Source organism: Artemia sp. Qi Xiang Cuo, chromosome 13, assembly GCF_049724085.1.
Source record: "Artemia sp. Qi Xiang Cuo chromosome 13, ASM4972408v1, whole genome shotgun sequence".
In the NCBI taxonomy this organism is placed as follows: domain Eukaryota; kingdom Metazoa; phylum Arthropoda; class Branchiopoda; order Anostraca; family Artemiidae; genus Artemia; species Artemia sp. Qi Xiang Cuo.
The window spans coordinates 25,088,714-25,101,123 of NC_142806.1; the positions used below are offsets into that span (position 1 = coordinate 25,088,714).

Genomic DNA, 12,410 nt, shown 5'->3' on the forward strand with positions numbered 1-12,410 from the left:
GGAGGTGGACCAAGATTTTTAACTGGCGCCAAGTTACTTTTAACCTCAATCACAGACTTTCCATCGTACCTGAATAGTCGGCCTTTGATAAACAGCTTGTCACCTCGTAGCTTTGCAGCACAGCCGTCGTTCTGTGCAAGATTCTTAATTTCCTTTAATTGTTTACGGGCTTCTCTTTTTTTAGCCGAGTAATCTGGGGCCACCGATAGACCTACTTTCTCAATAAGGAACTATTTCTTAAGATGTAGTCTTTGATTTCGACCGAGTTTAGCTTCATTACTACTGACCCTGATTTCAATCTAAAAATGTCACGTACATCACATCGACTTATTTTGAGAGAAGGCATAGCACATTTTAATAAATTCATTATTTCTTGCTTCACAGTATATTGGCCAAGGTGTTACGGAGCATAATTGTAAATAATCAAATGTGTTCTTTTCTGCTCTGCTTCGAGATAGTTGGCTCGTTCAGATGTGATTACTAGGTCTGATTTCACATTTTACAGCTCTTTTTTAATTTCTTCATTTGTCTTAGCATTGCTAGATAGCTGTGTACTAATGTTATTCATCTGTACTTGTAAGGCAGCAATGCTATCTGAAAGTCCAGGAATTGCATGAACTTTCTCCGTAAGCGCTGGTCATAAATCCATTTTGAAATTTATTTCTCGCAAAAACTGGGCATTTTACATTTTCTCAGCCTCTATTGTTTGGTTTGTCATTTTCACACTTTGGATCTTATAGATGTACAAATGTAGTCCTTAATTAGATCTATTATCGTAACAAAGCAATAAGTTATTTTTCTTGCCTTCAAAAAAGATAATCGCAATTTTGGCACAAATCCACACACAGGTAAAAATTGGTTATGCAAGCTGTCCAGATTTAATCCTGTATTTTATCTGATAGAATTGTTCTTAACTCTCTGAACTCTGAATCAATACTGATATGGCTCTGAAGCTTGGGTGCTCCAAAAAGCGGATGAAGATTTGCTAGATGTTTTCCAGAGAAATTTCCTACGGATTATTCTGGGTAAACGGCTGACGGACCGTATTTCAAACAGTAGGCTGTAAGAGAAGCGTGGTTCTATCCCACTTCTTAGGGCTATAATGAGAGAAAGGTTGAGACGGCTAGGGCACGTTCTACGGATGAAGGATGACATATTGCCAAAGATTGTCCTTTTCGGCCAGCCGTCTAGCGCTAAACGGAAAGCAACTCGTCCGCAATTTAAAGGAAATAGGAACTTCCTGGGAGGGTGTAAAGAGGGAAGCTTTGAACAGATTAGGAGGAGCTGGTGTAGCTGTGTTGGTCTAAGGCGGCTTGGTGATGCGGTGAGTTGTTAGTAGTAGTAGCAGTACCCAAATGTAGATACCCGATTTTTTCAGCGTTGATATATTTAGAAAACAGAGGCTGTGACATTATTATTATTATTTTCCCCGAAAAAAAGTTTTTTTTATTTACACAATTACTTGTCAATAGCAGTCTTAATATAAATTAACATTTTACCGAGTTAGTGAATAAAATAATGAAAGAGATTTAAAGCCACACTTGTAGTCCTTTTTATTTATTTTGATACTATTATTTTATGTAGATAATTAATTTTGATTCTATGACTTCAAAGGCTAATCATTCGTCTATCATCCGTTAACTATATGTTCCTTAAACATATGGGCTAAATATGCTACTGAAAATCTACACGCAAAAGAAAGGTTAAGGTATTTTTTCCCACTTCAAGCAAAATTCTATGAAAAATATATTGAAAAATTACAAAACCTGGCCCTGTTGGCAAATTAATTTAAATTTTATCCGATTTCAGCAATGTTAAAGATTTTAATAACTTGTCTAATGAACTTAATTACCCAAAACATCGATTCAGAGTAAAAATAAACTTTAAAAATTGTTCTTTAAAATTGTAACCATGGAATATTAAACTTGAAGATTTTAGCAAACGAACAAAGAAAATTCTTCTGTTTAAAGCTAAATTGCCCTTCAAAACACACATGTGAAGTTTGATGCTGCTATTGATCATTTAACACCAGGTGAGGGAAGATTCCCAATCAAATGAAACCTAACAATCCACCTTGTGCAGAATAAAGAAATGTATTGCTTTCCTTAGTGATCAAACTTGTCAATAGCAGCATCCCTCTCTTTTAGAAATATCTTGTAACATAACATCTTTTCGATTTCTGTAATCAAATATTCATACATTATTCGAACAGCAAGGGGTTCAATCTCATTTTCTAGGGTTATAATGAAAGAAAGGTTAGGGTGCATAAGTCATTGTAAAAACATGAGGTATGAAGTTACCATAAACTATGGTTTTAAGCAATCTGTCTGGTGTTAAATGAAAAGCAAGCCTTCCTTGATGGGGTGAGAAGAGGCAATAAAAGACGATTCAAAGGAAATGGGAATTTCATGAAAGAGAAATTATGGTGAGGATGTGCATGCAGTACGGCAGTTAAGAGGGGACGGAGAAAGGGTTCTGTGTCTCCTAAATTGCCTGTACCTCTGTAAACTTGAAATAACACGTTTTGGGGGCATTTTAGCAGGAAATAAATAAAAGTTCAAATAGGGATAAAATCCTTTTAATAGACAGTGATCATGGTAACACTGGTAGAAATTCACAAAAATACCAGATATTTCGGTCACATATGCAGTGACCGTCATCAGTAGCAAAACTGATGTACTACTGATGATGAAACAGTTTTACTACTGATGACGGTCACTGCATATGTGACCGAAGTATCTGGTATTTTTGTGAATTTCTACCACTGTTACCATCATCACTGTCTATTAAAAGGATTTTATCCCTATTTGAACTTTTATTTATCGTCATGAAAAGGCAGTGTGGTTTCCGAAATTATTTTAACAGGAAAACACCTTATTCTTGATTTTTTCATTGGGAAAAAAAATCTAGATATTGAAAAATGTATTATCCCCCCCTAAATTTTTGTGAACGGATTCCCCTGGGTTCATAGACAGCTAAGTTTTGTCCTGCACAGTGCTAAATAAAACGCAGCCCTGTGTTGGCCTCAGGCGGTGGTCCTCAGTTGTAAATAATAGTAGAGTAGTAGTGCTTGAAACTATACCTTGAACAACAAGAGATCTATACTTTCCATCGTAGTCAGCGCTTTCAATATATTTTAGCATTGGGTCGCACCAATAAACCCTTTTTGAAGGAAGGTCAACAGCGACACCATTTGCTTTGTAAACTGATTCTGATATGATAGGCCGTAATTTTGAGCCGTCCATGTTGGCACGAAGAACTTTTGAGCTGTCGGCAATAAACATCAACCTAAAAAACAAACTTTGTTTTTTGAATACATTCGTAAATATTACCTTGAAATAGTGCTTATACTGCTAGCAACAAAATTACGTGAAATATTTATATTACGCTCATTAAGTAAAAATTACTGTGAAACGATAATACATGCTCCATTTCTACTGAAAAAATGTTAATAACTTAATTCAAACATAATTGTAAATCCCTGAAAATGCGTTTACCTTGGCTCGGAATACTTTTAAATTTTGATATTTATATGTCTAATATTTACAAGTTAAAATTATGTGTAAATAAGTAAAAATAGAAAAAATAAAGAAATTTAAATATTTGAAAATTAAAATATTAGTAAATAAGTAAAAATAGTTTATTAATTTAAGATTTCTAAGTCAGTTAATACTTTAAACAGCGTTTACATGTAAAAAAAATAGTTGTATTTTCGACATAAAACCTTTAATTTCGTATGTTGTTTTCCTAGACCACATTGCCGTTCTATGACGAACAAATAAACTTTCAAATAGGGATAAATATATTTATTTAGATAGTGAAAAAAAAAAAAAAAAAAAAAATAGGTACAGAAGTCCAGATATTTCGATCACACATGCAGCAACCGTCTTCAGTAGAAATACTAAAATAATAAAATTGAAACTAGCATATTTATACAAAACAAAATAAATAAATTTTCGGGTCATTCATAAAATAATGAACTTCCGGATTATTCACTAGATTATTTTCAGAGTGACTTCATTGACAAGTTCATTCAAAGTTTTGATGTAAGTTTCTTCTTTACTATTGCCCAAATGTAAAACAAAATTTCCAATGAAGGTGGCAAAGTGTTTGTCACAAAAAATTGTGACTAGGAAATTTTCGGTCTTTTCATTAGCTTAAAATTTCACACAGAACACGAATCAGGTGGATTTTAACTATTTGCTTTCTTTACAAGCTCATCAATATTCGTCATATTACTTACCCTGTCGTGGGAGTTTTGCCCCTTTTCAGAAATTAAGCAAGTTTTCTCTCTTGCTCGCCACCTTTGATAGGTAACTCTAACCTCCAGAACCTCATAGAACCTCCCGCTTCTAGGTGGCCGAAGTCATTCCTTACTGACAGTTCGTAATCACGAACTGTTTAAAATAATTTAAGGAATCATATTTCTCCGACTACTACTACTATTACTAATGCTAACAACTCGCCGCAGCACCAAGTCGCCTGAGGCGAACACAGCTACACACGGTCCTCCTTCATCCCAATCTATTGAAAACCTCCCTCTTTACACCTTCCCAGGATGCTCCAACTTCCCTTAAATCTTCTTCGCGACATCCTTCCACACCAACCGCGGACGACATGCTTTCTGTTTAGCCCTAGATGGTTGGCCGAAAAGGACAGTCTTTGGCAATCTGTCATTTTTCATCCACAGAATGTGCCCTAGCCATCACAAACTTTTTCTCATTATAGCCTTAAAGCAGAATTGAACCACAATCATAATTCTGGCTCGATTAATAGATAGAACTGAGACGAAGGAATCCAATGATATGACTATGGGTGTACCTTTGGTGCAAGTTATAAATGTAGGTGTATTGCAAAATCCTTAGTTCTAGAGGGAACATATTCTTTAAGAAGTAAAATAATTGACAAAGAAGCAAAATGTTATTAGTGGCATCGATTACAATAGACTGCGTGATCATTGTTGAAACTTTTAGCAAAATGTATTATTTAAAAGAAAAAAAGTGATTTTTTCGAATTTAGAAGACTAGCCCCCCCCCCCCCCGCCTGAGTATATAATGCTTATACTCTTTCTTGAGTATATATATACTTATTCTATTCTCATACGCGTATTTTCTTTCAAAAGCATAGCATATATTAAATATGTAACTTAACCTAGGTACCTCCCCCCCCCTAAACCCCCAAAAAACAAGTTTAAATATCGTAAACGCAATGAAAGCTACTCTTTGCATTCCATTTCAAGAGACCGCTATTGAGAAAGAAACAGTCTGGCGGGTTTCGTCTCTCATTAGTATATAAAAGCGACCATAAAGCGCACCAGTACCGTTCTATGAATTTAGAAGACTAGCTCCCCTCCCCCGCCTGAGTATATAACGCTTATACTCATAATCGGCGTTATCAATTACACAGTTTTCCGTCGTCCAATCTTCTGCTGCTCACTGACCACCTACTAGTCACTGACAATCTAATTATATATATACAGTGGTTGATAAAAAAACAGTAGTAAAAATGGGATCTGAATTCTTTTTTTCTTCTTTGTGAAGACTTAATCTAATTGGCCTCTGAATGGTTCAATTAAATGGCTGCTTCAAATAAATGGTTACTAATGGCAGCTTAATTATAGAAAATAAGATATAATCTTGATAGCATGATTTCAATCACTCAGATTTGCCACCCCAAGTGAGTTATCACTATTTGTAGTCATTTTTTGCCTAAACAAAAGTTAATAAATCAGCACATAAATCACTAGATTATTAAAGATAATCACTAAATAAATCAACAAATCAATAAAATCTAGTGTTTTTTTCACTATGTGACAACCCTGGTTGGTACATCGAAATGTGGGTTCTGATTTTTTTTTTTTTTTTTTTTTGTGAAGGCTTGATGGAATTGGCCTCTGAATGGTTCAATTAAATGGCTGCTTAATAACAGAAAATAAGATATAATCCTGATAGCCTGGTTTCCATCTCTCATTAAAATAGGAAAAATTATAAAAATAAGAAAAATGAGATTATAGATCAAAGAAATTCCGTTTTGCCTGGAGAAAAGTTCTCCCAAACGATTAGTTATTGTTCAAAATGCACATACCCGCTTGAATAATTGCCAACAGTATTTGGGAAACCCAAACTAACAAAATCTTATCTTCTTATTCTGACATTATTTTTGAACAATAGGTTTTCTATCGAAATATTTTAGTTCATTAGCTTGCTAGTAACTCTTAGCCTATGCTAATTGGTGAAATTTTTTTATTGAGTCAATTTTCTCTTGTAGATGTTTTCCAGCAATAACTCGGTGAAAATTTTTTTGATTTCAAATGCTTGTAGACGAAATAAGGTATTTTTTCAAACCTAGACCTTCCTTTAATTACCTTAAAATGTTTAGGCATCCTTGCGCAACAAATAAAGTAGTTTTACAGTTTTAAAGTACCAAGGACAGTGGAAATGAAGTCTGATTGAAATCAGTAAAGTGGAAATTTGCACAAACATATATGCGTTAAAAAATTATGAAAAATCAGTAGTTCAGTTCTCAATGAAAAAGATCTCAACATGCAGTCCAAACAAAGGTGGAAAAAAGTGGCGAAGAATAAGCTAAAAATATATGGGACCAAAAGGCTTAAGAAAGTCTACCTTTCCTTTGAAAATGTAGTTGTCTTTTGGAATTTTTTTCGGACAAAAACGTTGTCGAGTTTAACGAATTAGTTTTGCTTATTTATTTTTGCGGTTGAATGCGATAACACAGGCGAAAATGTGGTACTACACTAAAAGCTTCATAAATTTGAAACAGAAAAAGAAGAATTTTTGAAAATTCCTTCTTCTTGATATTAATAGACCTAAAATGGGTCTACAGGAGGGAGGGCAAAATACGATTTTACTTTGATGTCTTCGGTACTTTAATAATTCTGCGTTTCATTGCGAGGATGAAATTTGTGGATAATTTTGTTTGTCCCAGCATCTATTTCTGGAGTTTCCACACCTAGGTGCAAGAAATGCTTTAAAGGGGTGTCTATCAGATTTGTTACTATTTGTGTTCCCCTATCGTACAGGCCCGATATAAGAGCATTAAAATATGGAAAACTTATTTAAGGGTAGAAATATGTAATTAGTGAAGAACCAAGAACCTCCTCGAACCAAGAAGCTTCTACCTGTTTGACAAGCTTCATAGCTTCTAGGTCTCGACCAAAAATATGAAGCTTGCAAGAGTGAAAACTGGCTCTAGTGGTAGCGGCTCTAGTGGCTCACTAGCGCCAATGACATCTAGCGTATCGTGATTGAGTTCCCTTTTAGCTTATCCTCAGTTGTTGCATTTTTTTTTCTCAGGTTATTTAAAATGCAGGGCAGCGTAAAGAAAGCATAATTCTGTCACCAGTAGACCTACCAGCTTAAAGTCAACTACCACAAATTACCAGCCAAGATTCTTCCAAATTAGCCTAGGCCTTCTTTGTGCAGGCTCGGTTTTCCAAAAAATTTTGGGAAAAAAAGTAGATTACTTTATTCAGTTTTTTTTTGAATTTTCACCTCTTTTTAAGTAATAACACGCTGCGCAGTCAGTGGCCTATTTTAATCCCATTGGTCCATGCTTTAATCGCCGAAGAGCTAAATCTTATATGCCTCATCTGCTCTTTGGTCTGGACTGCGATAACACCTTTATGGGTCATGACATCTTAACCTTGTTAGGAGGTGATCCCCCACCGATACATCCTTGACGTTTCATATTTTTTTTTTTTTTTTTTAATGAAACAGCTAAAATGCCTGACAGAAATTTTTCGAAGACACGATATTAATTGCAAATGTGGCAAAGCGAACTCCAAATACAATACATGCAACTTTATACGATTTCTCATATAATTCCTTATATGTTATCCACACAACTCAGATATTTTTGTACATTTTTCTTTAATTTCCATGATTCCTATGATGAAGATAAACTGATATACATCTATCTATCTTTATATATTCATCTAGTTAGGCTAGTGTGCAGAATCTCAGCAGCAGGTGGGTTTTTCCTGATCTGAGTTACACAATGGGTACAATCATAAAGATTAAAACTGATAATACAAAACATTAGGAAATGACCTTGAAGTGGCACGCTATTTTGAAATTCCTACCGGTGAAAGGCTGCACAACAAGCAACAGAACCCATTAACGCTGTGTCTTTGTTGTTTTTAAGATGATTGATCTAATGTACTTAAAGTGACTGATCCTCATCATAATTTACTTATTGAGACTTGTGTTACGTGTGAACCGTCCAAGGACGGTTCACACGTAACGTCCACCAGAATAAGGGCACAAATTTGTCTATCCCTTACGGTAGGCCCAACAATTTCCAGCTATTTGGAATATGAAGATGGCTTTAAACGATTGTTTGCCTGTTATTCCAAGAAAATTCATGGTGTCAATTCTAAACTTGGTCAACCTTCCTCAGGCTTCCTATAGGACCATAGGCAGGCATGCCTTGTTTGGCTCTTATTCCAGACAATATAATGGTCCTATATCAATTTTAAATCCTTGGTCAACCTGCTTGAGACTCTAGGCAGGCGTGCCTTTCCAAAAACTAACACACAAGTACTTGTCCAATAAGAGTCATACTTACTCCCACCATTTACCCGTACCATTTAAACACTTTTTGTCTCTTAATTACTCGGACTATCTGTCTTGGCTTTTTTCCTACAATTAGCCATGCCTTTATGCTTACTGCAAAATACTGGATTTTCAATTCAATGTTTGTTGTCTTGGCAAGTTATGTCTTCTTTTAGCCTACAACCCTCTCTATGCAGGAGTTGGGGCAATTTAAGTGTGTCTACTTGTCTGAACGGCGTAGCCACCGTTCAGACCGATCATAACCGACCGATCTATAACGAACACGCTTGGTTCGACGGAAGTTCGACATCATTTGGGATAAACTCAGATAGAGGCATACCATATACATGGCTCTGTATATGGTTATAGATCGAACTTCCGTTCGATCACTTTTCTCCATAAGTATTCATGGAGAAAAGTGATATTGTCATGATCTTGCAATGTATATTAGAAATAGACAAGCTTTACTACTTGATTTTTTTATCTCTTAGCTTGGTCACCCCAAAAGCGTTTCGGTAAGGGCCAGGGCCTCTTAGTTTTGGTAAGTTGTTATCTATTATCAAATCTCATACGTTATAAAGGCCTAGTTCATGTATAAATAATTTCTGAGACCACAATGACTAATCGTGATAAAACAAAAAATCGCGAAGAAAGGAAGAAAACGAGGACAATTAAGAGCCAGTGAAAAAATTGAAATAAATTAAGCAAATATTTCGGTCAAGACCTCCTCTTGACCGTCCTCAGTGCAGAATAAAACTGATAAAAATATAAAAACCAAACCTTAAAATAAAAATACCAACAGCAATTGGGGAACAAGTTATCTGAACATAAGTCCTCAATCGACAAGGCCATGAGGTTACGCCAAAGGCCTGAGGTTTTGATTCCGCCTTGGCGCAACATATGTACGAGAGTCCACACCATTTCCTTTCGTTTGACGAAACCTCCATTGTTGAGACCGTTGAAGGTCTCACGCAGGTTTTCAGGGAGGCAGTTGAAATAAAAAAGCACATTCACCAAAAGGTAGCTCTCAATAGGGACACTGGAGAAATTTTTCAAAGTCCCATTTAAGACAAAATTATTAATTCTGATTGTTTATACATACATCCAAAAAAGTTATATTGTGCAATCGAATAGAGTCTCCGATAATAGTCAAACTAGAAAGCGATTAGCCCTTAAGAGTGCTTTACGCAAAATGAAATTCTGAAATGCCATTTAGACTTGTGTTTTTAATTCAGTTACCCTTTCACCGTTACTAAGAAAGGGTCGTCCAATTTTAGTTAGGTATTTTTATTTTAAGGTTTGGTTTTTATATTTTATCAGTTTAATTCTGCACAGAGGACGGTCAAGCAGAGGTCTTAACCGAAATATTTGCATAATTTTTTCACTGGCTGTTAATTGTCCTCGCTTTCTTCCTTTCGTCGCGATTTTTTGTTTTAGTTCATATATTAAAAAGGCACCCGTAAGTGCGTACATAGGGTGAGGGACTTCAATCCCGTGTCCTTATTGCGAATTTTTTTAACTTGTTTCTATAATTCTCTTCTGTCTAAATTTTTTCTTACTCACCTCCTCATTACCACAAGATGTCGGACCCTTCAAAAATAAATTCTTACAGACGTCCCTGGCTGCAAGAGAGATGAACTTTCTGGTATTTTTTTAAATTTTCAAATAAATCTACCTAAATTAATACCCCCCCCTCCTTCCCCGGAAGAGTAAATTTCTGAGCAGAGTCCTTCCTAAGACCCAAATCGAAAGTACATAATTTTTAGCCATGATTGGAAATTTCAACTCCAAGGTTGAGCACTTATTATAGGAAAAAAAACAAAGCAACCAGGTATGCATAATTTCAAAAATAAATAGCAATTATGTGACTTTATTCGACACGACGGTTCGAGATTACAATTTTACGCTGTCAGGTTGCATGATAGCAGTCAATCAAAGCAGCATCACGGAGGATGAACGTGTTATGTGAGGATCTTTAATTAATTGATGGTATAGGAGTTAAAGGTATTGAGTATTTCACAAAATCCCTTTTTTTTTAACGTAGTACCAAAATGAAAAAAAAAAAACATAGAAAAGGCAAAGATTCATTCAGAAATTATTTAAATATTTAAGGCATCAAACATTAAACAGTAAGAACGTTGCTTGAAAGATATAGACTATTGGTGGAGATAAAACGGCTCTTCGGCTAAAAAAACTATATGAGTCTGTGATGATATACATCCTCAAGTCTACAGGGTCACGAGTCTCACGGTTGTGATTCCTAAGTCTGAATGGACAAATTTCAATGGCAAGTTGATATTGTTTAATTCGTATAGTCATTCAGTCTGGCTTGGTTTTTGGTGGTTAATGAGTCGTGGCTGGTAGTTCGTCACCACAAAAGCCCACTCACAAAAAGCCCCACAAAAGCAGCACTCACAATAATTGGCCAAGCCCATGAGACTTCAATAGACAACGGAAAGTTTGGCGGCCTCAAAGCTTCTCTCTACAGCTGAAATTGCGACTGTTTAATGACATCGTCATGCCAGCTCTGCTTTAAGCGGCCAAAACGTGACACTTGAACCAGGAACGGGAGAATTCTTGCTTTCAAGAACTGAAGTCTCAACATCCACTGGCAGCAAGGACAATCAACCAATCCGTCTGCGACAAGATGGGTCAGGCTCTTGTGACACATGTCATAAGAGGTCACCGACGGAGATACCATGGCCAATTACTATCCCAGGCTACCGAATGCAGCACCCACTGACAACCATCGGGTTCACGCCACAGAAGCAGAAACACCATGCACCGAATGTACCAGAAAAATCTGCAAAACCTGAACACATCAATCCGGCCTCTCTGGGAGGATATACTGGCAGCAGCAAATCTGTGGGAAAATTGGAAGCTAATTCTTGATGCCCTGACTGTCTCTGGAGGCACGGACGGATCTAAGGTCTAATATATGGTCTTCCTTCCGAGCCATGGATACTGGGGATATATAATGTGAATTTGATTTTCAATGTTTACATTGCTTGTTGTGATTATTTTAAATAAACTAAGTCTCCAGATCGATTATTTATATTATCTTGTGAAAAGTTTTTCGTGGAACACCACGCTATCCTAAAAGACCTTAAGAGATTTCTTATGTACATTGTATTGCAGTTAGATCTTGCGTAACAGACTTACAAAGGACCTTAAAATTAATCCTGAAACTAATCAGGATATTACTTTCATTGGTTGAACATAGTTGAATAGAAAAAACTGTTTTTCTATTTATTGCCGCTACAGTGCAGGACTTAGGTTTTATCTAAGGGGGGGGGGCAGTTTGCCGCCCTCTGCCGCACCATCAATACTTTAAACATTACAATTTTTGCACCAAAAATTACAATTTAAGCTTGTTTTGTCAACCCTCGGGCGTTCCACCTAAGGCGATTGTCCCCTTTAGCCCCCCTCCTTCCGGCATAGATCCGGTCCCGTGACACTATATGGCCAGTGGAGTTGTTACGAAACTGTGTAGGTATCAGTTATTTCAGCATTTGCTATCAGCAACGGTACTGTATGTGAAAACTATTACTATCATCTAATCCCACCATCTATCACTGTCTATACATGATTACTATAAATAGTACTTTAATATCCGAAACATTAGTGGAAGTGCCACAAAGAACCAATTCTCTTATTTACCTTGCCAGTGTAGAGTCTGTAGATATTAAAGCGGCTTTCACACTATATACGTACTGTCTATGCTAAGTGGTTAAGTTACTATGCGTTAATTATAACATTTTACACTTAATAGTCTTTTCACACTAGGCTAATGTAAAAATCCGTAGAATCATCATAATCATCGTCTAAAATCATTAC

At 36.1% G+C, this 12,410-nt stretch overlaps 1 protein-coding gene across 11 annotated transcripts in view; it reads right to left on the reverse strand.

Moving 5' to 3' along the window:
• LOC148945112 (uncharacterized) overlaps nt 1-12,410 on the reverse strand; it is a 104,166-nt gene that overhangs the window by 76,206 nt on the left and 15,550 nt on the right. For all 11 annotated transcript variants that reach the window (XM_089099225.1, XM_089099224.1, XM_089099223.1 and 8 more), the window contains exon 5: nt 3,083-3,288. In XM_089099225.1, coding sequence (XP_088955351.1) covers nt 3,083-3,284 — 202 coding nt within the window. In that variant the 5' untranslated portion in view covers nt 3,285-3,288. The remainder of the gene's footprint in view (nt 1-3,082; nt 3,289-12,410) is intronic.